The 27872-nt window shown below is 41.4% G+C and overlaps 1 protein-coding gene across 1 annotated transcript in view; it reads left to right on the top strand.

The window, feature by feature from the left end:
• LOC106578905 (voltage-dependent T-type calcium channel subunit alpha-1G) overlaps nucleotides 1–27872 on the top strand; it is a 166582-nt gene that overhangs the window by 62175 nt on the left and 76535 nt on the right. The window contains exon 13 of the mRNA XM_082965756.1: nucleotides 27030–27214. Coding sequence (XP_082821882.1) covers nucleotides 27030–27214 — 185 coding nt within the window. The remainder of the gene's footprint in view (nucleotides 1–27029; nucleotides 27215–27872) is intronic.

The raw sequence follows: 27872 nt of genomic DNA, 5'->3' as shown, positions 1-27872 counted from the left end.
GCGATTTTCAAAACCTTAAAAATCCTATTACTTCAATTTCTCAAACATATGACTATTTTACAGCCATTTAAAGATAAGACTCTCGTTAATCTAACCACACTGTCCGATTTCAAAAAGGCTTTACAACGAAAGCAAAACATTAGATTATGTCAGCAGAGTACCAAGCCAGAAATAATCAGACACCCATTTTTCAAGCCAGCATATAATGTCACCAAAACCCAGAAGACAGCTAAATGCAGCACTCACCTTTGATGATCTTCATCAGATGACAACCCTAGGACATTATGTTATACAATACATGCATGTTTTGTTCAATCAAGTTCATATTTATATCAAAAAACAGCTTTTTACATTAGCATGTGACGTTCAGAACTAGCATACTAGCAAACTTCCGGGGAATTTACTAACAGTTTGCTAAATTACTCACGATAAACGTTCACAAAAAGCATAACAATTATTTTAAGAATTATAGATACATTACTCCTCTATGCACTCGATATGTCCGATTTTAAAATAGCTTTTCGGATGAAGCACATTTTGCAATATTCTAAGTACATAGCCCGGCATCACAGGGCTAGTTATTTAGACACCCACGCAGTTCAGCCTTCACCAAAATCACATTTCCTATAAGAAAAATGTTCTTACCTTTCTTGTTCTTCGTCAGAATGCAGTCCCAGGACTTCTTCTTCAATAACAAATGTAGGTTTGGTCCCAAATAATCCATCATTATATCCAAACAGCGACGTTTTGTTCGTGAGTTCTAGACACTATCAGAATGGTAATCCACGGTCACGAGCATAGCGCATGGCGTGACAAAAAATGTCTAAATATTCCATTACCGTACTTCGAAGCATGTCAACCGCTGTTTAAAACCAATTTTTATGCCATTTATCTCGTAGAAAAGCGATAATATTCTGACCGGGAATCTGCAATAAACTAAACAGCCGAATTAAAATACTCCACGGGGGCTAATCGCGCACGCGCCTCACTCCATTGTCACCTAATGGGACACTTGAATAAGATGATAATCTGTTTCAGCCTGAGGCTGCCTCGTCAACCTTCATGATTTTCCCGCGTCCTGAGAGCCTATTGGAGCCCTGGGAATTGTCACGTTACAGCTAAGATCCTTACTTTTCAATAAACAGATGCAAGACGCACGACTCCTTGTCAGACAGGCCACTTCCTGCATGAAACCTTGTCAGGTTTTTGCCTGCCATAGGAGTTCTGTTATACTCACAGACACCATTCAAACAGTTTTAGAAACTTCAGGGTGTTTTCTATCCAAACTTGAACAATAATATGCATATTCTAGCTTCTGAGTTGGTGTAGGAGGCAGTTAAAAATGGGCACATATTTTTTCCAAAATTCTCAATACTGCCCCCTAGCCCAAACAGGTTAACTCCAATGACTGTATATATGAATGGACAAAGCTATCGATCACACACACACACACACACACACACACACACACACACACACACACACACACACACACACACACACACACACACACACACACACACACACACACACACATTTCTCTCGTTATCACTGACCGTTGAGCTTACAGACACACACACACACACACACACACACACACACATCTTTTAATAATATGTCTAGCCAATATTCAAATGTCCTGGCTTTTGAATTGAGTGCCATGGCTCGTGGCAGGGGTGAGGAGGGGTGAGGGCAAGAGAAAGTTCACAGGTGTCACTCACTAAGACCTCTATCTCTATTCTAGGACCCAATGCAACATCAGGGCTCACCCACACAGACGCACACCCACACAGACGCACACACACAACACACATACACACACATACACACATGCTCGCGCACACAGACAAAGACACACACATACAAATTTAGGGCAGACCAACACAACATTTAAATCATGCCCAGGAATAATGGGGCTCGGGGGAGGTTAATTAACGTCACGCGCAGGAAGTCAGACTTCTGGGCGGAACTCACAGGGGCATAGGAACCAAAGGCTTTGTAACCTCGACACATCTTTGTTTGTCAGGGGTTTGATCATTCTCTAAGTAAGACACTGCCTGGTTATATATAGATTCATGCCTTTACACTCGGGTGAGGCACAACGTCGTATGCAAATGACCCATCCGGCTGCCTAGTTGAGATGCAGTTTGTTTCTGTGTGTCATTGTTGTGTCTCAGTCAGTTGTGTAGATTGAAATACGGAAGAACATTTTTCAATAACAAAAGTTTGTATCACACTTGACTTACAGTACCAGTCAAATGTTTGGACACACCTACTCATTCCAGGGTTTTTCAAAATGTTTACTGTGCAAATGTGTAAGGGTGGCTACTTTTAAAGAATCTCAAATATAAAATGTATTTTGCTTACTATGATTCCATATGTGTTATTTCATTGTTTTGATGTCTTCACTATTATTCTACAATGTAGAAAAATAAATAAAACCCTTAAATGAGTAGGTCTGTCCAAACTTTTGACTGGTACTGTATGTGTTTATTAGCTTTGACAAAAGCAGCAGCTACTCTTCCTGGGGTCCACAAAAAACACAAAACATGAAAACAGGACAAGTAACAAAACACTGATAGACAAAGTCACACACATTTGAAATATGATATACAAACAACAACTCAAAAATAATACTTGTGTGTATTTGTGTGTGTGTCCCCTCACAGTCCTTCCGTTCCATGAGATGTTGTTTAATCCATTTTATAAAGGATATTTTGCTGTTTGCTTACGTAATTGTATTTGGAAGGGCGTTCCATGCGATCATGGCTCTGTATAATACTGTGCGTTGCCGTGAATGTTTTTTGGACTTGGGATCTCTGAAAAGACCCCTGGTGGCAGGTCTTTTCTCTATGTCTGTTTGAGCTGAATGTTATTTAATTATGCAGACAATCTGGAGTTTTCATCACTGTAACATTTCCCGTAAAAACTAGAAGATTCAATTAATCTCTCATCAACCCTCAACCAGGAAAGCCTGGCATGCATGATGTTAGTTCTGTACGTGCAGTTAAGGGAAAGGTGTGTTGCTCTGTTTTGAGCCAGCTGCAGCTTTGCTAGGTCTTTCTTTGCTGCACCTGACCATATTACTGGACAGTAATCAAGATGGGACAAGACCAGAGCCTGAACAAATAGTACAGTTGATTTTAGTGTCAAAAACACAGAACATATTTTTACAACAGACAGACCCCTCTCCATCTTCACAACAACTTTGTCAATATGACTTGACCATGATAACTGACCATGCAATGTTACTCCTGGGAGTTCAGCTTCTTCAACTTGTTCAATGGTCACACCCTTTATGTACAACTCCAGTTGAGGTTTATGTCTTAGAGAATGTTTTGAACCAAATACAATGCTTTTAGTTTTAGTTGTATTTAAGACCAGTTTACTATTAATCACCATTTCTGATACTGACTGTATGTCACGGGCGGATAGAACAGTTTAAGGGTGAGTCAAGCGCAGGAGACTGAGGTCCGTTGGAACAAACGTGATTTAATAAATCCAAGGGCAAAATCCATATAAGGCTGGGAGCACAACAGTCAAAAGACTAAACGAAGCTCCGCTCAAAAAGGCAGACGGGGCGCAGCCCGGTAACCCTAATGCCTAGACAATAAGTAGTAAACCAACACCACCTCTATCACACGTAACAAAGAACAATCCCGCACGAATCCTAACTAAACACAGACAGACTAAATACCCCCCCACTAATGACAAACACGAAACAGGTGCAATCAAAAAACAGACATAACTAACAGACACTGAAACACAGATCGGTGGCAGCTAGTAGGCCGGCGACGACGACCGCCGAGCACCGCCCGACTGAGGAGAGGCGCCACCTTCTGTGGACGTTGTGACACTGTAACTGCTTATTTAGACTTTCAGTGAGCTCACTGGCTTTGGGTGCTGACATGTACACACTGTAGAGTGTGGAATCATTTGCATAAATAGTCACTATTGCTTTGTGTAACACCAGTGGCAAATCATTTGTAAAGATAGAGAAGAAAAGAGTCCCAAGACAACTGCCCTGAGGTACACCACACTGTACATAGCTGCTCTTAGAGAAGCTTCCATTGAAGAACACTCTCTGGATTCTATTGGATAAATAACTCTCCAACCATGTGATGGCAGGTGATGCAAAACCATGGTAAGTGAGTTTCTTCAATAACAATTTATGAGCAATAACATCAAAGGCTGCACTGAAATCGAATAATACAGCTCCAATTATCATCGTATTATTCTTTTTTTTAAACAAATCATATGTCATCTGTGTCAGTGGAGTACAAGTTGAGTGTCCTTCACTACACCAAGTACAGAAAACATGACATAGACTGATCAGGTGAATGTAGGTGAAAGCTATGAACCCTTATTCATGTCACTTGTTAAATCCACTTCAATCATTTTAGATGAAGGGTAGGAGACAGGTGAACCTTTTAGTGCAGTGGGCTAAATCAGGGTCACACAGAGTGTTCATTGGTAGTCTTAAACAAATCTACTGTGAAACAAAAGTATACACCTCACACACATTGTTACAGGCTTAGAAAAAAGAAGACTCCTGTACCATGTCAGATATACAGCTGAAATGTATTCTATTTTGTGTTTGCATCCCAATATTACACTTTATATACATCACAGAAGACTGAAATATAACAAAACCATTTGATATAGAAACACCAGATTTTTGGTGGCTTTTTTGAAGTAATGTTTATTAATTATGAAATTATTAACAATTTTAATGACATTCCACCCATGAGGCCAGGAGGTCATTTGACTGAAGGAAACGGCTAAAGAAAGATTTTTAAGCATGAGACAATTGACACATGGATTGTGTGTGTTAGCCATTCAGAGGGTGAATGGGAAAGACAAAGGACATCCAGCCAACTTGACACAACTGTGGAAAGCATTGGAGTCAACATGGATCAGCATCCCTGTGGAAAGCTTTCGACATCTTGTAGAGTCCATGCGCCAACGAATTGAGGCTGTTCGTAGGAAAAAATGGGGACAACTCAATGTTAGGAAGGTGTTCTTAACGTTTTGTACATTTAGTATATATTCAGTACCAGTCAAAAGTTTGGACACACCTACTCATTCAAGAGTTTGTCTTTATTTGTACTATTTTCTACATTGTAGGACAATCTGAGCACTGATGGAGGGATTGTGCTTTCCAGGTGTAACACGGGCAGTTGTTGTTGCCATCGTGTACCTGTCCCGCAGGTGTGATGTTCGGATGTACCGATCCTGTGCAAGTGTTGTTACACGTGGTCTGCCATTGTGAGGATGATCAGCTGTCCATCCTGTCTTCCTATAGCGCTGTCTTAGCCGTCTCACAGTACGGACATTGCAATTTATTGGCCACATCTGCAGTCCTCATGCCTCCTTGCAGCATGCCTAAGGCACGTTCATGCAGATAAGCAGGGACCCTTGGCATCTTTCTTTTGGTGTTTTTCAGAGTCAGTAGAAAGGCCTCTTTAGTGCGCTAAGTTTTCATAACTGTGACCTTAATTGCTGTTGGTGTCTTAACCTGTCTGGGCAAGGTGGGACATTAACGTGTTTTAGTACTATATCTCTTGACACAATGATGAAAATAATCATGGCCTCTAAACCTTCAAGCTGCATACTGGACCCTATTCCAACAAAACTACTGAACGAGCTGCTTCCTGTGCATGGTCCTTGTATGTTGAACATAATAAACGGCTCTCTATCCACCGGATGTGTACCAAACTCACTAAAAGTGGCAGTAATAAAGCCTCTCTTGAAAAAGCCAAACCTTGACTCAAAAAATATTTTAAAAACTATCGGCCTATATCGAATCTTCCATTATTCTCAACATTTTTTGAAAAAGCTGTTGCGCAGCAACTCACTGCCCTCCTGAAGACAAACAATGTATATGAAACGCTTCAGTCTGGTTTTTGACCCCTTCAAAGCACTGAGACTGCACTTGTGAAGGTGGTAAATTAACTTTTAACCTGTTAGGGCTAGGGGGCAGCATTTGCACGTCTGGATAAAAAAAATGTACCCGATTTAATCTGGTTACTAATCCTACCCAGTAACTAGAATATGCATATACTTATTATATATGGATAGAAAACACTCTAAAGTTTCTAAAACTGTTTGAATGGTGTCTGTGAGTATAACAGAACTCATTTGGCAGGCAAAACCCTGAGACATTTTCTGACAGGAAGTGGATACCTGATGTGTTGTATTACCTTTAAACCTATCCCATTGAAAAACACAGGGGCTGAGGAATATTTTGGCACTTCCTATTGCTTCCACTAGATGTCACCAGCCTTTACAAAGTGTTTTGAGTCTTCTGGAGGGAGATCTGACCGAACAAGAGCCATGGAACGATGATGTCCCATTAGACACCTGGCGCGCGAGTTCATGTTGGGTACCCTCGTTCCAATACGTTATAAAAGAGTATGCATTCGTCCACCTTGAATATTATTCATGTTCTGGTTAAAAAAGGCCCTAATGATTTATGCTATACAACGTTTGACATGTTTGAACGAACGTAAATATATTTTTTCCCCTCGTTCATGACGAGAAGTCCGGCTGGCTTAGATCATGTGCTAACAAGACGGAGATTTTTGGACATAAATGATGAGCTTTTTTGAACAAAACTACAATGCCATAGTAAAACGTTGTTTTTGGATATAAATATGAACTTGGTAGAACTAAAAATGCATGCATTGTCTAACATAATGTCCTAGGAGTGTCATCTGATGGAGATTGTAAAAGGTTAGTGCATCATTTTAGCTGGTTTTATGGTTTTGGTGACCCGGTCTTTGAATTGACAAAACATTACACACAACTCTTGTAAATGTACTGTCCTAACATACTCTAAATTTATGCTTTCGCCGTAAAACATTTTTGAAATCGTAAAACGTGGTTAGATTAAGGAGATGTTTATCTTTCAAAGGGTGTAAAATAGTTGTATGTTTGAAAAATTTGAATTTTGACATTTATTTGGATTCAAATTTGCCGCTCTTGAAATGCACCTGCTGTTGATGGAGTGCACCACGGGTGGCACGCTAGCGTCCCACCTAGCCCATAGAGGTTAACCTCTCTGGGCCAGTGGGAGGTTTGCGTCCCACCCTAGTCAACAGCCAGTGGAATCGCGTGGAGCGAAATACAAATACCTCAAAAATGCTTTAACTTCAATTTCTCAAACATATGACTATTTTACACCATTTGAAAGATAAGACGCTCATTGACCTCTATGGGCTAGGTGGGACGCTAGCGTGCCACCCGTGGTGCACTCCATCAACAGCAGGTGCATTTCAAGAGCGGCAAATTTGAATCCAAATAAATGTCAAAATTCTAATTTTTCAAACATACAACTATTTTACACCCTTTGAAAGATAAACATCTCCTTAATCTAACCACGTTTTACGATTTCAAAAAGGTTTTACGGCGAAAGCATAAATTTAGAGTATGTTAGGACAGTACATTTACAAGAGTTGTGTGTAATGTTTTGTCAATTCAAAGACAGGGTCACCAAAACCATAAAACCAGCTAAAATGATGCACTAACCTTTTACAATCTCCATCAGATGACACTCCTAGGACATTATGTTAGACAATGCATGCATTTTTAGTTCTATCAAGTTCATATTTATATCCAAAAACAGCGTTTTACTATGGCATTGATGTTGAGGAAATCGTTTCCCTCCAATAACCGGCAGTCAAGTCAGCACCACAAATTAAATAATTAAAATTAGAAAACATTGGTAAAATATTATATTGTCAGTTAAATAATTAGAGATTTACATCTCTTGAACGCAATCAACTTGCCAGATTTAAAAATAACCTTACTGGGAAATCACACTTTGCAATAATCTGAGCACTGCGCCCAGAAAAATACGCGTTGCGATACAGACTAGCCTTCATGTTGGGGAGATCTAAAATCGAAAATACTATGTAAATAATCCATTACCTTTGATTCTCTTCATCAGATGTCACTTCCAGGTATCACAGGTCCATAACGAATGTAGTTTTGTTCAAAAAAGCTCATCATTTATGTCCAAAAATCTCCGTCTTGTTAGCACATGATCTAAGCCCGCCGGACTTCACTTCATGAACGAGGGGAAAAAATATATTTACGTTCGTTCAAACATGTCAAACGTTGTATAGCATAAATCATTAGGGCCTTTTTTAACCAGAACATGAATAATATTCAAGGTGGACGAATGCATTCTCTTTTATAACGTATTGGAACGAGGGTACCCAACATGAACTCGCGCGCCAGGTGTCTAATGGGCCATCATCGTTCCATGGCTCTTGTTCGGTCAGATCTCCCTCCAGAAGAATCAAAACACTTTGTAAAGGCTGGTGACATCTAGTGGAAGCAATAGGAAGTGCCAAAATATTCCTCAGCCCCTGTGTTTTTCAATGGCATAGGTTTAAAGGTAATACAACACATCAGGTATCCACTTCCTGTCAGAAAATGTCTCAGGGTTTTGCCTGCCAAATGAGTTCTGTTATACTCACAGACACCATTCAAACAGTTTTAGAAACTTTAGAGTGTTTTCTATCCATATATAATAAGTATATGCATATTCTAGTTACTGGGTAGGATTAGTAACCAGATTAAATCGGGTACATTTTTTTATCCAGACGTGCAAATGCTGCCCCCTAGCCCTAACAGGTTAAACAGCAGTTGACATGCTTCGAAGTACGGTAATGAAATATTTAGAAATCTTTTGTCACGAAATGCGCCATGCGCACGACCCTTATTTACCATTCGGATATTGTCTAGAACGCACGAACAAAACGCCGCTATTTGGATATAACGATGGATTATTTTGGACCAAACCAACATTTGTTATTGAAGTAGAAGTCCTGGGAGTGCATTCTGACGAAGAACAGGAAAGGTAATCAAACTTTTCTAATAGTAAATCTGATATTGGTGAGTGCTAAACTTGGTGGGTGTCTAAATAGCTAGCCCTGTGATGCCGGGCTATCTACTGAGAATATTGTAAAATGTGCTTTCACCGAAAAGCTATTTTAAAATCGGACATATCGAGTGCATAGAGGAGTTCTGTATCTATAATTCTTAAAATAATTGTTATGTTTTTTATGAACGTTTATCATGAGTAATTTAGTAAATTCACCGGAGGTTTGCGGGGGTATGCTAGTTCTGAACGTCACATGCTAATGTAAAAAAAGCTGGTTTTTGATATAAATATGAACTTGATTGAACAAAACATGCATGCATTGTATAACATCATGTCCTAGGGTTGTCATCTGATGAAGATCATCAAAGGTTAGTGCTGCATTTAGCTGTGGTTTTGTTTTTTGTGACATTATATGCTAGCTTGAAAAATGGGTAGTCTGATTATTTCTGGCTGGGAACTCTGCTGACATAATCTAATGTTTTGCTTCCGCTGTAAAGCCTTTTTGAAATCGGACAGTGTGGTTAGATTAACGAGAGTCTTGTCTTTAAAATGCTGTAAAATAGTAATATGTTTGAAAAATTGAAGTTTTCGGATTTTAGAGGAATTTGTATTTCGCGCCACGCCCATCATTGGATATTGGAGCAGGTGTTCCGCTAGCGGAACATCTAGATGTAAGAGGTTAAGGAGCCTAGCCCTAACCATGAAAAACAGCCCCAGACCATTTGTCCTCCTCCACCAAACTTTACAGCTGGCACTAGGGGCGCAACTTTGGTTTTAGAGGTGGGCCAACTGAGGGGACAGTTCGGGACCGCCCAGTGGGAGGATCCGAACTTGAACGCCGCCACAGCCCAAGTGACAGCAGCTATTTCCGGGGGTGAGTGACTGGCGATAACCCCATTTCCAAATCAAGAATAACCTTTTGTATCAGGTTTTGGGCAAACAGAGGTACTGTTACTGCCCCGACAGTACATAGGAACCGTTCTTCAGCTGGCCCTCACCCATCTGTTGGGGGCTCACCTGGGATTGGAGAAGACCCGGGAAAGGATCGTCACCCAGTTCCACTGGTCCAGGATGAGGAGGACCGTGGAACACTAGAGTGAAATCACTGCCCCAAAAGCCCACTTCTGAAATCCGCTGGTCCCCCTACCGATCATTTTCGTTGCCCTTTGAATGCATCACAATGGACACAGTGGGACACTGATGCGTCGTGGTAGTAGTAGATTATGTCACCTGGTATCCTGAGGCCATTCCCCTATGGGCGGTGGTCTCCAAGGGAATTGCCCGGGAGCTGTTCCACCTCTTTAACTGGGTGGGCATCCCGAAAAAGATCCTGACCATCCAAGGTACCGAGTTCATGTCCCGCTTAATTAAATATTTGTGTGCTTTCCTGCAGATCAAGCCGATCCGGATCTCCATCTTTCACCCGCAGACGGATGGTCTCGTCGAACGGTTCAATAAAATGCTCAAACAAATGCTGTGGAAGAACTGGGACCAGCTACTACCCCACCTAATTTTCTCGGTCCGAGAAGTGCCCCATTCATCCACCGGGTTTTCCCCTTTCAGACTCCTCTATGGGAGGAGACACTGACAGAGCTTCGTCTTTTACCAAATAGGGCTATTTTCTGTATACCACTCCTACATTGTCATAACACAACTGATTGGCCCAAACACATTAAGAAGGAAAGAAATTCCACAAATTCACTTTTAACAATGCACACCTGTACGGGAAGAACTGGGACCAGCTACTACCCCACCTAATGTTCTCTGTCCGAGAAGTGTCTCAGTCATCCACTGAGTTTTCCCCTTTCAAACTCTTCTACGGGAGGAGGCCAGCTTGTTCAACGCCTACCTCATGCCGAGGGTGGACGAGGTCATCGACTGATTGGGAAAGTTCCGGTACATCAGCACCCTCGACCTGACGAAAGGATATTGGAAGGTACCATTGGCAGCCTCCTCCTGGGAAAAGACATCGTTTTCGACACCGGACAGCTTTTATCAGTACGGAGACCATCCACTACCCCTTCTCATTAAAGGCTCGGAAGTTCAAGGCCGACCACGGTATTGTTAACAGAAAACAGAATCTCCAATTGTAGGGAAAAGCAAAATGTCAGTCTTCGTGGTCAATTTTCATGTAAATTAAAACATGTTTCAAAGACAATCATGATACCAATAATTGCTTCTAATTCACCAGATGTATGTCCTTGAACCAAGTATTTATTTAATCACACACAAAAGGTGTTATAAGGATACTTTAGTTGCTAATGGCAGCCTGCAGTACCCCGGTTGGCCTTCGACTTGAGTTAGCCAATGAGAGCTGGCAGCACTGAGCTAGCCTGCAGCGTCACTTCCTGAAGTAGCTCAAACTGTGCATATTATGTCTCCATGAGACGCCATCTTAACCTTCAACTTCATTTGGCGTCAATGCGCTATTGAGTCTTTACATAGGAATGAATGGCACTTAATACAAACGCCAGGACATTTGAATATTGGCTAGACATACTTTAAAAGATGTGTGTGTGTGGGTGTGTGTGTGTGTGTGTGTGTGTGTGTGGTGTGTGTGTGTGTGTGTGTGTGTGTGTGTGTGTGTGTGTGTGTGTGTGTGTGCGCGTTAACCTCTCTGGGCTAGGCGGGACGAATTCGTCCCACCTACGTAACAGCCACTTGCAGCCTGTGGCGCGATTTTCAAAACCTTAAAAATCCTATTACTTCAATTTCTCAAACATATGACTATTTTACAGCTATTTAAAGACAAGACTCTCGTTAATCTAACCACACTGTCCGATTTCAAAAAGGCTTTACAACGAAAGCAAAACATTAGATTATGTCAGCAGAGTACCAAGCCAGAAATAATCAGACACCCATTTTTCAAGCCAGCATATAATGTCACCAAAACCCAGAAGACAGCTAAATGCAGCACTCACCTTTGATGATCTTCATCAGATGACAACCCTAGGACATTATGTTATACAATACATGCATGTTTTGTTCAATCAAGTTCATATTTATATCAAAAACCAGCTTTTTACATTAGCATGTGACGTTCAGAACTAGCATACCCCCCGCAAACTTCCGGGGAATTTACTAACAGTTTGCTAAATTACTCACGATAAACGTTCACAAAAAGCATAACAATTATTTTAAGAATTATAGATACATTACTCCTCTATGCACTCGATATGTCCGATTTTAAAATAGCTTTTCGGATGAAGCACATTTTGCAATATTCTAAGTACATAGCCCGGCATCACAGGGCTAGTTATTTAGACACCCACGCAGTTCAGCCTTCACCAAAATCACATTTCCTATAAGAAAAATGTTCTTACCTTTCTTGTTCTTCGTCAGAATGCAGTCCCAGGACTTCTTCTTCAATAACAAATGTAGGTTTGGTCCCAAATAATCCATCATTATATCCAAACAGCGACGTTTTGTTCGTGAGTTCTAGACACTATCAGAATGGTAATCCACGGTCACGAGCATAGCGCATGGCGTGACAAAAAATGTCTAAATATTCCATTACCGTACTTCGAAGCATGTCAACCGCTGTTTAAAACCAATTTTTATGCCATTTATCTCGTAGAAAAGCGATAATATTCTGACCGGGAATCTGCAATAAACTAAACAGCCGAATTAAAATACTCCACGGGGGCTAATCGCGCACGTGCCTCACTCCATTGTCACCTAATGGGACACTTGAATAAGATGATAATCTGTTTCAGCCTGAGGCTGCCTCGTCAACCTTCATGATTTTCCCGCGTCCTGAGAGCCTATTGGAGCCCTGGGAATTGTCACGTTACAGCTAAGATCCTTACTTTTCAATAAACAGATGCAAGACGCACGACTCCTTGTCAGACAGGCCACTTCCTGCATGAAACCTTGTCAGGTTTTTGCCTGCCATAGGAGTTCTGTTATACTCACAGACACCATTCAAACAGTTTTAGAAACTTCAGGGTGTTTTCTATCCAAACCTGAACAATAATATGCATATTCTAGCTTCTGAGTTGGTGTAGGAGGCAGTTAAAAATGGGCACATATTTTTTCCAAAATTCTCAATACTGCCCCCTAGCCCAAACAGGTTAACTCCAATGACTGTATATATGAATGGACAAAGCTATCGATCACACATACATACACACACACACACACACACACACACACACACACACACACACACACACACACACACACACACACACACACACACACACACACACACACACACACACACACACACACACACACACACACACATTTCTCTCGTCATCACTGACCGTTGAGCTTACAGACACACACACACACACACACACATCTTTTAATAATATGTCTAGCCAATATTCAAATGTCCTGGCTTTTGAATTGAGTGCCATGGCTCGTGGCAGGGGTGAGGAGGGGTGAGGGCAAGAGAAAGTTCACAGGTGTCACTCACTAAGACCTCTATCTCTATTCTAGGACCCAATGCAACATCAGGGCTCACCCACACAGACGCACACCCACAACACACATACACACACACATGCTCGCGCACACAGACAAAGACACACACATACAAATTTAGGGCAGACCAACACAACATTTAAATCATGCCCAGGAATAATGGGGCTCGGGGGAGGTTAATTAACGTCACGCGCAGGAAGTCAGACTTCTGGGCGGAACTCACAGGGGCATAGGAACCAAAGGCTTTGTAACCTCGACACATCTTTGTTTGTCAGGGGTTTGATCATTCTCTAAGTAAGACACTGCCTGGTTATATATAGATTCATGCCTTTACACTCGGGTGAGGCACAACGTCGTATGCAAATGACCCATCCGGCTGCCTAGTTGAGATGCAGTTTGTTTCTGTGTGTCATTGTTGTGTCTCAGTCAGTTGTGTAGATTGAAATACGGAAGAACATTTTTCAATAACAAAAGTTTGTATCACACTTGACTTACAGTACCAGTCAAATGTTTGGACACACCTACTCATTCCAGGGTTTTTCAAAATGTTTACTGTGCAAATGTGTAAGGGTGGCTACTTTTAAAGAATCTCAAATATAAAATGTATTTTGCTTACTATGATTCCATATGTGTTATTTCATTGTTTTGATGTCTTCACTATTATTCTACAATGTAGAAAAATAAATAAAACCCTTAAATGAGTAGGTCTGTCCAAACTTTTGACTGGTACTGTATGTGTTTATTAGCTTTGACAAAAGCAGCAGCTACTCTTCCTGGGGTCCACAAAAAACACAAAACATGAAAACAGGACAAGTAACAAAACACTGATAGACAAAGTCACACACATTTGAAATATGATATACAAACAACAACTCAAAAATAATACTTGTGTGTATTTGTGTGTGTGTCCCCTCACAGTCCTCCCGTTCCATGAGATGTTGTTTAATCCATTTTATAAAGGATATTTTGCTGTTTGCTTACGTAATTGTATTTGGAAGGGCGTTCCATGCGATCATGGCTCTGTATAATACTGTGCGTTGCCGTGAATGTTTTTTGGACTTGGGATCTCTGAAAAGACCCCTGGTGGCAGGTCTTTTCTCTATGTCTGTTTGAGCTGAATGTTATTTAATTATGCAGACAATCTGGAGTTTTCATCACTGTAACATTTCCCGTAAAAACTAGAAGATTCAATTAATCTCTCATCAACCCTCAACCAGGAAAGCCTGGCATGCATGATGTTAGTTCTGTACGTGCAGTTAAGGGAAAGGTGTGTTGCTCTGTTTTGAGCCAGCTGCAGCTTTGCTAGGTCTTTCTTCGCTGCACCTGACCATATTACTGGACAGTAATCAAGATGGGACAAGACCAGAGCCTGAACAAATAGTACAGTTGATTTTAGTGTCAAAAACACAGAACATATTTTTACAACAGACAGACCCCTCTCCATCTTCACAACAACTTTGTCAATATGACTTGACCATGATAACTGACCATGCAATGTTACTCCTGGGAGTTCAGCTTCTTCAACTTGTTCAATGGTCACACCCTTTATGTACAACTCCAGTTGAGGTTTATGTCTTAGAGAATGTTTTGAACCAAATACAATGCTTTTAGTTTTAGTTGTATTTAAGACCAGTTTACTATTAATCACCATTTCTGATACTGACTGTATGTCACGGGCGGATAGAACAGTTTAAGGGTGAGTCAAGCGCAGGAGACTGAGGTCCGTTGGAACAAACGTGATTTAATAAATCCAAGGGCAAAATCCATATAAGGCTGGGAGCACAACAGTCAAAAGACTAAAAGAAGCTCCGCTCAAAAAGGCAGACGGGGCGCAGCCCGGTAACCCTAATGCCTAGACAATAAGTAGTAAACCAACACCACCTCTATCACACGTAACAAAGAACAATCCCGCACGAATCCTAACTAAACACAGACAGACTAAATACCCCCCACTAATGACAAACACAAAACAGGTGCAATCAAAAAACAGACATAACTAACAGACACTGAAACACAGATCGGTGGCAGCTAGTAGGCCGGCGACGACGACCGCCGAGCACCGCCCGACCGAGGAGAGGCGCCACCTTCTGTGGATGTTGTGACACTGTAACTGCTTATTTAGACTTTCAGTGAGCTCACTGGCTTTGGGTGCTGACATGTACACACTGTAGAGTGTGGAATCATTTGCATAAATAGTCACTATTGCTTTGTGTAACACCAGTGGCAAATCATTTGTAAAGATAGAGAAGAAAAGAGTCCCAAGACAACTGCCCTGAGGTACACCACACTGTACATAGCTGCTCTTAGAGAAGCTTCCATTGAAGAACACTCTCTGGATTCTATTGGATAAATAACTCTCCAACCATGTGATGGCAGGTGATGCAAAACCATGGTAAGTGAGTTTCTTCAATAACAATTTATGAGCAATAACATCAAAGGCTGCACTGAAATCGAATAATACAGCTCCAATTATCATCGTATTATTCTTTTTTTTAAACAAATCATATGTCATCTGTGTCAGTGGAGTACAAGTTGAGTGTCCTTCACTACACCAAGTACAGAAAACATGACATAGACTGATCAGGTGAATGTAGGTGAAAGCTATGAACCCTTATTCATGTCACTTGTTAAATCCACTTCAATCATTTTAGATGAAGGGTAGGAGACAGGTGAACCTTTTAGTGCAGTGGGCTAAATCAGGGTCACACAGAGTGTTCATTGGTAGTCTTAAACAAATCTACTGTGAAACAAAAGTATACACCTCACACACATTGTTACAGGCTTAGAAAAAAGAAGACTCCTGTACCATGTCAGATATACAGCTGAAATGTATTCTATTTTGTGTTTGCATCCCAATATTACACTTTATATACATCACAGAAGACTGAAATATAACAAAACCATTTGATATAGAAACACCAGATTTTTGGTGGCTTTTTTGAAGTAATGTTTATTAATTATGAAATTATTAACAATTTTAATGACATTCCACCCATGAGGCCAGGAGGTCATTTGACTGAAGGAAACGGCTAAAGAAAGATTTTTAAGCATGAGACAATTGACACATGGATTGTGTGTGTTAGCCATTCAGAGGGTGAATGGGAAAGACAAAGGACATCCAGCCAACTTGACACAACTGTGGAAAGCATTGGAGTCAACATGGATCAGCATCCCTGTGGAAAGCTTTCGACATCTTGTAGAGTCCATGCGCCAACGAATTGAGGCTGTTCGTAGGAAAAAAATGGGGACAACTCAATGTTAGGAAGGTGTTCTTAACGTTTTGTACATTTAGTATATATTCAGTACCAGTCAAAAGTTTGGACACACCTACTCATTCAAGAGTTTGTCTTTATTTGTACTATTTTCTACATTGTAGGACAATCTGAGCACTGATGGAGGGATTGTACTTTCCAGGTGTAACACGGGCAGTTGTTGTTGCCATCGTGTACCTGTCCCGCAGGTGTGATGTTCGGATGTACCGATCCTGTGCAAGTGTTGTTACACGTGGTCTGCCATTGTGAGGATGATCAGCTGTTCATCCTGTCTTCCTATAGCGCTGTCTTAGCCGTCTCACAGTACGGACATTGCAATTTATTGGCCACATCTGCAGTCCTCATGCCTCCTTGCAGCATGCCTAAGGCACGTTCATGCAGATAAGCAGGGACCCTTGGCATCTTTCTTTTGGTGTTTTTCAGAGTCAGTAGAAAGGCCTCTTTAGTGCGCTAAGTTTTCATAACTGTGACCTTAATTGCTGTTAGTGTCTTAACCTGTCTGGGCAAGGTGGGACATTAAAGTGTTTTAGTACTATATCTCTTGACACAATGATGAAAATAATCATGGCCTCTAAACCTTCAAGCTGCATACTGGACCCTATTCCAACAAAACTACTGAACGAGCTGCTTCCTGTGCTTGGTCCTCGTATGTTGAACATAATAAACGGCTCTCTATCCACCGGATGTGTACCAAACTCACTAAAAGTGGCAGTAATAAAGCCTCTCTTGAAAAAGCCAAACCTTGACCCAAAAAATATTTTAAAAACTATCGGCCTATATCGAATCTTCCATTATTCTCCAAAATTTTAGAAAAAGCTGTTGCGCAGCAACTCACTGCCTTCCTGAAGACAAACAATGTATACGAAACGCTTCAGTCTGGTTTTTGACCCCATCAAAGCACTGAGACTGCACTTGTGAAGGTGGTAAATTAACTTTTAACCTCTCTGGGCCAGTGGGAGGTTTGCGTCCCACCCTAGTCAACAGCCAGTGGAATCGCGTGGAGCGAAATACAAATACCTCAAAAATGCTTTAACTTCAATTTCTCAAACATATGACTATTTTACACCATTTGAAAGATAAGACGCTCGTTAACCTCTATGGGCTAGGTGGGACGCTAGCGTGCCACCCGTGGTGCACTCCATCAACAGCAGGTGCATTTCAAGAGCGGCAAATTTGAATCCAAATAAATGTCAAAATTCAAATTTTTCAAACATACAACTATTTTACACCCTTTGAAAGATAAACATCTCCTTAATCTAACCACGTTTTACGATTTCAAAAAGGTTTTACGGCGAAAGCATAAATTTAGAGTATGTTAGGACAGTACATTTACAAGAGTTGTGTGTAATGTTTTGTCAATTCAAAGACAGGGTCACCAAAACCACAAAACCAGCTAAAATGATGCACTAACCTTTTACAATCTCCATCAGATGACACTCCTAGGACATTATGTTAGACAATGCATGCATTTTTAGTTCTATCAAGTTCATATTTATATCCAAAAACAGCGTTTTACTATGGCATTGATGTTGAGGAAATCGTTTCCCTCCAATAACCGGCAGTCAAGTCAGCACCACAAATTAAATAATTAAAATTTGAAAACATTGGTAAAATATTATATTGTCATTTAAAGAATTATAGATTTACATCTCTTGAACGCAATCAACTTTATTTACCAGATTTAAAAATAACCTTACTGGGAAATCACACTTTACAATAATCTGAGCACTGCGCCCAGAAAAATAACCGTTGCGATACAGACTAGCCTTCATGTTGGGGAGATCTAAAATCGAAAATACTATGTAAATAATCCATTACCTTTGATTCTCTTCATCAGATGTCACTTCCAGGTATCACAGGTCCATAACGAATGTAGTTTTGTTCAAAAAAGCTCATCATTTATGTCCAAAAATCTCCGTCTTGTTAGCACATGATCTAAGCCCGCCGGACTTCACTTCATGAACGAGGGGAAAAAATATATTTACGTTCGTTCAAACATGTCAAACGTTGTATAGCATAAATCATTAGGGCCTTTTTTAACCAGAACATGAATAATATTCAAGGTGGACGAATGCATTCTCTTTTATAACGTATTGGAACGAGGGTACCCAACATGAACTCGCGCGCCAGGTGTCTAATGGGCCATCATCGTTCCATGGCTCTTGTTCGGTCAGATCTCCCTCCAGAAGACTCAAAACACTTTGTAAAGGCTGGTGACATCTAGTGGAAGCAATAGGAAGTGCCAAAATATTCCTCAGCCCCTGTGTTTTTCAATGGCATAGGTTTAAAGGTAATACAACACATCAGGTATCCACTTCCTGTCAGAAAATGTCTCAGGGTTTTGCCTGCCAAATGAGTTCTGTTATACTCACAGACACCATTCAAACAGTTTTAGAAACTTTAGAGTGTTTTCTATCCATATATAATAAGTATATGCATATTCTAGTTACTGGGTAGGATTAGTAACCAGATTAAATCGGCTACATTTTTTTATCCAGCCGTGCAAATACTGCCCCCTAGCCCTAACAGGTTAATCCAACCACGTTGTCCGATTTCGAAAAGGCTTTACAGCGAAAGCAAAACATTAGATTATGTCAGGAGAGTACCCTGCCAAAAATAATCACACAGCCATTTTCAAAGCAAGCATATATGTCACAAAAACCAAAACCACAGCTAAATGCCGCACTAACCTTTGATGATCTTCATCAGATGACACTCCTAGGACATTATGTTATACAATACATGCATGTTTTGTTCAATCAAGTTCATATTTCTATCAGAAACCAGCTTTTTACATTAGCATGTGATGTTCAGAACTAACATACCCACCGAAAACTTCCGATGAATTTACTAAATTACTCATGATAAACGTTCACAAAAAACATAACAATTATTTTAATAATTATAGATACAGAACTCCTTTATGCAATCGCGATGTCAGATTTTAAAATAGCTTTTCGGCGAAAGCACATTTTGCAATATTCTGAGTACATAGCTCGGCCATCACGGCTAGCTATTTTGACACCCACCAAGTTTGGGGCTCACCAAACTCAGAATTACTATTAGAAAAATTGGATTACCTTTGCTGTTCTTTGTCAGAATGCACTCCCAGGACTTCTACTTCAACAACAAATGTTGTTTTGGTTCCAAATAATCCATTGTTATATTCAAATAACTCAATTTTGTTCGTGCGTTCAGGTCACTATCCGAAGGGTGACACGCGAGCGCATTTCGTGACAAAAAAAATACAAATATTCCATTACCGTACTTCGAAGCACGTCAAACGCTGTTTCCAATCAATTTTTATGCTATTTTTCTCGTAAAATAGCGATAATATTCCAACCGGGTGACGTTGTATTCATTCAAAGGCTGAAAGAACGAAATGGAGAATTCTCATGAATGCGCCTCTCAGTCTCACTGTCCCCAGGCTGACCACTCACAAATTCTCCTGCTGTTCTTCGCCCAGAGACAGCAGACACCCCATTCCACTTTCTGGCGCCTTCTGAGAGCCAATGGAAGCCTTAGAAAATGTCACGTTACAGCAGAGATACTGTATTTTTGATAGAGATGCAACAGAAGGACAACAAATTGTCAGACAGGGCACTTCCTGTATGGAATCTTCTCAGGTTTTGGTCTGCCATATGAGTTCTGTTATACTCACAGACACCATTCAAACAGTTGTAGAAACTTTAGAGTGTTTTCTATCTAAATCTACTAATTATATGCATATTCTCGTTTCTGGGCAAGAGTAGTAACCAGTTTAAATCGGGTACGTTTTTTATCCGGCCGTGCAAATACTGCCCCCTAGCCCCAACAGGTTTTAACGACTGCTCAACAGGTGCATGTTCATTAATTGTTTATAGTTCATTGAACAAGCATGAGAAACAGTGTTTAACCTCTATGGGCTAGGTGGGACGCTAGCGTGCCACCCGTGGTGCACTCCATCAACAGCAGGTGCATTTCAAGAGCGGCAAATTTGAATCCAAATAAATGTCAAAATTCCAATTTTTCAAACATACAACTATTTTACACCCTTTGAAAGATAAACATCTCCTTAATCTAACCACGTTTTACGATTTCAAAAAGGTTTTACGGCGAAAGCATAAATTTAGAGTATGTTAGGACAGTACATTTACAAGAGTTGTGTGTAATGTTTTGTCAATTCAAAGACAGGGTAACCAAAACCATAAAACCAGCTAAAATGATGCACTAACCTTTTACAATCTCCATCAGATGACACTCCTAGGACATTATGTTAGACAATGCATGCATTTTTAGTTCTATCAAGTTCATATTTATATCCAAAAACAGCGTTTTACTATGGCATTGATGTTGAGGAAATCGTTTCCCTCCAATAACCGGCAGTCAAGTCAGCGTCACAAATTAAATAATAAAAATTAGAAAACATTGGTAAAATATTATATTGTCATTTAAAGAATTATAGATTTACATCTCTTGAACGCAATCAACTTGCCAGATTTAAAAATAACCTTACTGGGAAATCACACTTTGCAATAATCTGAGCACTGCGCCCAGAAAAATACGCGTTGCGATACAGACTAGACGTCATGTTGGGGAGATCTAAAATCGAAAATACTATGTAAATAATCCATTACCTTTGATTCTCTTCATCAGATGTCACTTCCAGGTATCACAGGTCCATAACGAATGTAGTTTTGTTCAAAAAAGCTCATCATTTATGTCCAAAAATCTCCGTCTTGTTAGCACATGATCTAAGCCAGCCGGACTTCTCGTCATGAACGAGGGGAAAAAATATATTTCCGTTCGTTCAAACATGTCAAACGTTGTATAGCATAAATCATTAGGGCCTTTTTTAACCAGAACATGAATAATATTCAAGGTGGACGAATGCATACTCTTTTATAACGTATTGGAACGAGGGTACCCAACATGAACTCGCGCGCCAGGTGTCTAATGGGACATCATCGTTCCATGGCTCTTGTTCGGTCAGATCTCCCTCCAGAAGACTCAAAACACTTTGTAAAGGCTGGTGACATCTAGTGGAAGCAATAGGAAGTGCCAAAATATTCCTCAGCCCCTGTGTTTTTCAATGGGATAGGTTTAAAGGCAATACAACACATCAGGTATCCACTTCCTGTCAGAAAATGTCTCAGGGTTTTGCCTGCCAAATGAGTTCTGTTATACTCACAGACACCATTCAAACAGTTTTAGAAAATTTAGGGTGTTTTCTATCCATATGTAATAAGTATATGCATATTCTAGTTACTGGGTAGGAGTGGTAACCAGATTAAATTGGGTATGTTTTTTTATCCAGCCGTGTCAATACTGCCCCCTAGCCCTAACAGGTTAAATGCTTTACAATGAAGATCTTTGAAGTTATTTGGATTTTTACGAATTATCTTTCAAAGGCAGGGTCCTGAAAAAGGGACATTTATTTTTTTGCTGAGTTTATATACACAGTACCAGTCAAAAGTTTGGACACACCTACTCATTCCAGGGTTTTAACTTTATTTTTACTATTTTCTACATTGTAGAATAATAGTGTAGACATCAAAACTATGAAATATCACATATGGAATCATGTAGTACACAAAAAAGTGTAAAACAAATCAAAATATATTTTATATTTGAGATTCTTCAAAGTAGCCACCCTTTGCCTTGTTGACAGCTTTGCTAACTCTTGCCATTCTCTCAACCAGCTTCATGAGGTAGTCACCTGGAATGCATTTCAATTAACAGGTGTGCCTTGTTAAAAGTTTATTTGTGGCATGTATTATGTTGTGACAAGTTAGGGGTGGTATACAGAAGATAGCCCTATTTGGTAAAAGACCAAGTCCATATTATGGCAAGAACAGCTCAAATAAGTAATAGAAACAACAGTCAATCATTACTTTAAGACATTAAGGTCAGACAATTCGGAAAATGTCAAGAACTTTGAAAGTTTCTTCAATTGCAGTCACAAAAACCATCAAGCGCTATGATGAAACTGGCTCTCATGAGGACCGCCACAGGAATGGAAGACCTAGAGTTACCTCTGCTGCAGAGGATAAGTTCATTAGAGTTACCAGCCTTAGAAATTGCAGCCCAAATAAATGCTTCACGGAGTTCAAGTAACGGACCATTCTCAACATCAAGTGTTGAGAGGTGACTGCATGGATCAGGCCTTCATGGTCGAATTGCTGCAAAGAAACCACTACTAAAGGACACCAACAACAAGAAGAGACTTGCTTGGGCCAAGAAACACTAGAATTGGACATTAGACTAGTGGAAATCTGTCCTTTTGGCTAATGAGTCCAAATTTGCGATTTTGGGTTCCAACCGCCGTGTCTTTGTGAGATGCAGAGTAGGTGAACGAATGATCTCTGCATGTGTGGTTCCCACCATGAAGCATGGAGGAGGAGGTCTGATGGTGTATGGGTGCTTTGCTGGTGAGACTGTCTGTGATATATTTAGAATTCAAGGCACACGTAACCAGCATGGCTACCACAGCATTCTGCAGTGATACTCCATCCCATCTGGTTTGAGCTTAGTGGGACGATAATTTGTTTTTCAACAGGACAATGACCCAAAACACCTCCAGGCTGTGTAAGGGCTATTTGACCATTAAGGAGAATGATGGAGTCTGCATCAGATGACCTGGCCTCCACAATCAACCAAACTCAACCCAATTGAGATGGTTTGGGATGAGTTGGACCGCAAAGTGAAGGAAAAGCAGCCAACAAGTGCGCAGCATATGTGGGAACTCCTTCAAGACTGTTGGAAAGCATTCCAGGTGAAGCTGGTTGAGAGAATGCCAAGAGTGTGCAATGCTGTCAACAAGGCAAAGTGTGGCTACATAAAGAATCTCAGGTGTAAAATACATTTTTTTTGTTTAACACTTTTTTTGTTACTACATTTTTCCATGCGTGTTATTTCACAGTTGTGATGTCTTCACTATTATTCCAAAATGTAGAAAATAGTAAAAATACAGAAAAACCCTTGAATGAGTAGGTGTGTCCAAACTTTTGACTGGTACTGTATACATACAGTGCATTTGGAAAGTATTCAAACCCCTTGCCTTTTTCCATTTTTTTTGCGTTTCAGCCTTATTCTAAAATGCGTCAATTGAGGCTGTAATCACGTCCAAACATGCTTCAAGAAAGTACTGAGTAAAGCGTCTGAATACCGACTGTATGTAAATGTGATAATAATTTCATTTTTATTGTAACGGCTGTCTGAAGAGAGAGTAGACCAAGGTGCAGCGGAGTTAGTGTTCATCATGAATAATTTAATCACGTAAGAACACAATACAAAAAAACCAAGAAAAAACCGACAGCCAAACAGTACTGACAGCTAACACACTGAACAGAAACAATTACCCACAAAACCCCAATGGAAAAACATGCACTTATGTGTGACTCCCAATCAACAACAACGAACTTCAGCTGTGCCTGATTGGGAGCCACACACGGCCCAAAATAAAGAAATACAAAAACATAGAAACAGAACATAGAACGCCCACCCAATGTAACACCCTGGCCTAACCAAAATAAAGAACAAAAAACCCCTCTCTATGGCCAGGGCGGTACAGCACCCCCCCCCCCCCCCAAGGTGCGGACTCCGGCCGCAAAACCTGACACTGAAGGGGAGGGTCTGGGTGGGCCTTCTTACGGCGGCGGCTCAGGTGCGGGACGTGGCCTCTGCCCCACCCTTGGCGTCGCCCTCTTAGGTGGCGCACCTGGCCGCGCCGAAGGTCTGGTGGGTGACCCTGGCTTCGCCCGGCTGGCGGGCGACCCTTGTTGCGCCCGGGCTGGCGGGCGGCGATGGCTGCGCCCGGCTGGCGGGCATAGATGGCAGATCCGGACAGGCGGGCCACTCTGGCAGCTCCGGACAGGCGGGCCACTCTGGCAGATCCGGCACGGCGGGCCACTCTGGCAGATCCGGCACGGCGGGCCACTCTGGCAGATCCGGCACGGCGGGCCACTCTGGCAGATCCGGCACGGCGGGCCACTCTGGCAGATCCGGCACGGCGGGACCCACTGGAGGCCTAGTCCTGGGAGGTGGCACAGGACGGACCAGGATGGGGAGACCCACTGGAGGCCTGGTCTGTGGAGCAGGCACAGGACAGACCAGGATGGGGAGACCCACTGGAGGCCTGGTCCGAGGAGGAGGCACAGGCTTAACCAAGATGGGGAAACCCACTGGAGGACTGGTCCGAGGAGGAGGCACGGGCTTGACCAGGATGGGAAGACATGCAGGAGGCCTGGTTCTGGGCGTGGGCACAGGACGTGCAGGGTTGGGAAGACATGCAGGAGGCCTGTTTCTGGGCGCAGGCACAGTCTTCAACAGACGGCCAGCACTCCCCTCAGGACGAGTATGGAGAACTAACTCAGGTGACATCAATTCACTGACACGCTCCGTAGGGCGAATGCCGTGCCTTATGCACCAAACCAGCAGCTCTCTCATCTCTCTCCACTCCAATCTCCCCATCAACTCCTTCACTGTCTCTGCTTCGCACCCTTCGCTCACCTCCAACGTCAACCCGACTGGCTCTGGTTCCGACCTCGGCACCGCCGACTGTCCCGTGTGCCCCCCCCCAAAAAAATCTTGGGGCTGCCTCTCGTGCCTGTTGCGCTCTCTCTCCTCATACCATCGCCTCTCCGCTCTCGCCGCTTCAATCTCCCACTGTGGGAGGCGATACTCCCCAGCCTGAGTTCATGGTCCCTCTCCGTCCAGTATTTGTTCCCAAGTCCACGATTCCAGATAGCTCCTCTCCTGGTTCCTCTCCTTGCACTGCTCCTTACTCCGCTGCTTGGTCTTCTTGTGGTGGGTAATTCTGTAATGGCTGTCTGAAGAGAGAGTAGACCAAGGTGCAGCGGAGTTAGTGTTCATCATGAATAATTTAATCACATAAGAACACAATACAAAAAAACAAGAAAAAACCGACAGCCAAACAGTACTGACAGCTAACACACTGAACAGAAACAATTACCCACAAAACCCCAATGGAAAAACATGCACTTATGTGTGACTCCCAATCAACAACAACGAACTTCAGCTGTGCCTGATTGGGAGTCACACACGGCCCAAAACAAAGAAATACAAAAACATAGAAACAGAACATAGAACGCCCACCCAATGTAACACCCTGGCCTAACCAAAATAAAGAACAAAAAACCCCTCTCTATGGCCAGGGCGTTACATTTATAAACTTGCAAAAATGTTATAAACATGTTCTTGCTTTCTCTTTATGGGATATTGCGTGTAGATTAATGAGGATTTTTTTTTTTTTATCCAAGTTTAGAAAACGCTGTAACGTACTGTAACAAAATGTGGAAAAAGTCAAGTGGTCTGAATATTTTCCGAATGCATTGTATGCATATTACAAGCCAGGGTTTTGGTTATGAAAATATATATAATAAGAACAATAATAACAATAATAATAATGCTAAAACAAATTAGTATAAATATGCAAAAAAAATAGCATCCTCTCTGAATAGGCAGTTGCACAGTGGAGAGCATTTGGCCATTTATGTGGTAATAAAACATCTTCTGCTAATGTAGAAAATATTTTATTAACGGCCAAAAAATTTCCACACCCTGCTTAAAACAGTTCCACATGTGTGGAAATCCTAAAAACATATTCTCAACTGTACGCTACGCAAATGCGATTATAGATGCATGCAATGTGTATAAATAAATAAATAAAACATGTTGCAGGCTGTGTTCAAAACTGTCAAAGAAACCTGGCAAGCTTGATAGCTAGCAGCTAGTCTACCTACCGTGCCAAGCAACATCTCTCCAGACTTCAGGGTTTGGCAGTATCCCAGGACAGATAGCAGTGGTTCCAGTAACTGAGGCTAATCGCTTCGCGGGATCCAAATTAAACAGGTAGGCTAGTAAACAAACTTTCTTCAACTAAAAAAGTTTTTCAAAACAACAAACTGAGCTCAGCATATTTTTTGTTATTTATTTAACCAGGGAAAAACACATTGAGACCTAGGTCTCATTTCCAAATGTGCCCTGGAAACAATACAGAAAATAATATTATACACAATGTAAAACACAAAATTAAATAGCAAATATTATATACACAATAAACAATCAAACAAAACAAACACATTTATACATATAAAAATACCTTTCTCCTAAACTGACCCAGAGACAACAACACATCCAAATGAATGGTTACTTGGAGATTATTCCACATGACAGGGGTCTGGTAGGAAGAGGCCGAACTCTGTGGATACAAGTGGAGTGTCCAGCGTTAACCAACCCTGTGATCTAGTGTTGTAATTCCAGTTTCTATATTTTATCAGTGATGTTAAGTAAATTGGTACTGATGACCTCATTTATTAATTTGCTTTCACTATATGTGTTTGTATTGTTGTCTTTATTGTTTACCTGTTTGTATGTGAATGTAAGTGTGTAGACTATATGGCTTTAATGCCAGTGTCTGTGATTATTATCAGGTGGCTGCGCTGGGCTGGTTGTTTGGTGATAAGGCCTACCTGAGGAGTAGCTGGAACCTTCTAGACGGGTTGTTGGTGATGATCTCAGCCATAGACATCCTTGTCTCATTGGTGTCCAACAGCAGCCCCAAGATACTGGGTATGCTCCGGGTGCTGCGCCTGCTACGGACACTCAGGCCACTACGGTGAGTTTTATATACACACACACATGCATTGGAACACACACACGTGCAGGCCTCCTCACTATACCACTAATATACATTTTTCCAACACAGTACAGCTACCAGACTTACAGTGTGACTTTCCCCACTTCCAGTGTACTGTACCAACGTCACATATCTCCCACTAGGGAGGCCTGGAACAGCTGAAGCTACTTACAGCATGTACGTGAATGTTAGTGTGTGGGTTTTAACCATGGAATAAGGGAACTCACTTTAAAATGGGAAAACAATTTCTTGACTTTCTCTATCGGCGTCTTCATTCTCGGAGAATGGTTCATGAGGCGCAGAAGAGTAGTGTGTGTGTTGGGCATGTTGGTGTGTGTGTGTGTGTGTGTGTGTGTGTGTGTGTGTGTGTGTGTGTGTGTGTGTGTGTGTGTGTGTGTAAGGGAAGACTCAACAATATTTCTGATAAGTTACATTTTTCTCTCAGATGTCTGTATGATACATGGCCTGTCTGTGTGTTTGTTGTCATGCGGCTCAGTGTGTGCGCGTGTGTTTGTTCTTCCCTTGCCTCTTGTCTCTCCTCTCGTGAAGCTCTACCGACCTGCACTCAAATATTTATTAGCATCTCAAGAAAGCACAAAAATCTAGTAGGAGTTTTTCCTGCCCGATTTACCCACAA

Source organism: Salmo salar, chromosome 19, assembly GCF_965601325.2.
Source record: "Salmo salar chromosome 19, fSalSal1, whole genome shotgun sequence".
Lineage (NCBI taxonomy): Eukaryota > Metazoa > Chordata > Actinopteri > Salmoniformes > Salmonidae > Salmo > Salmo salar.
Note: the sequence above shows the minus strand (reverse complement) of the source record. Positions and strands in the feature narration are given on the sequence as shown.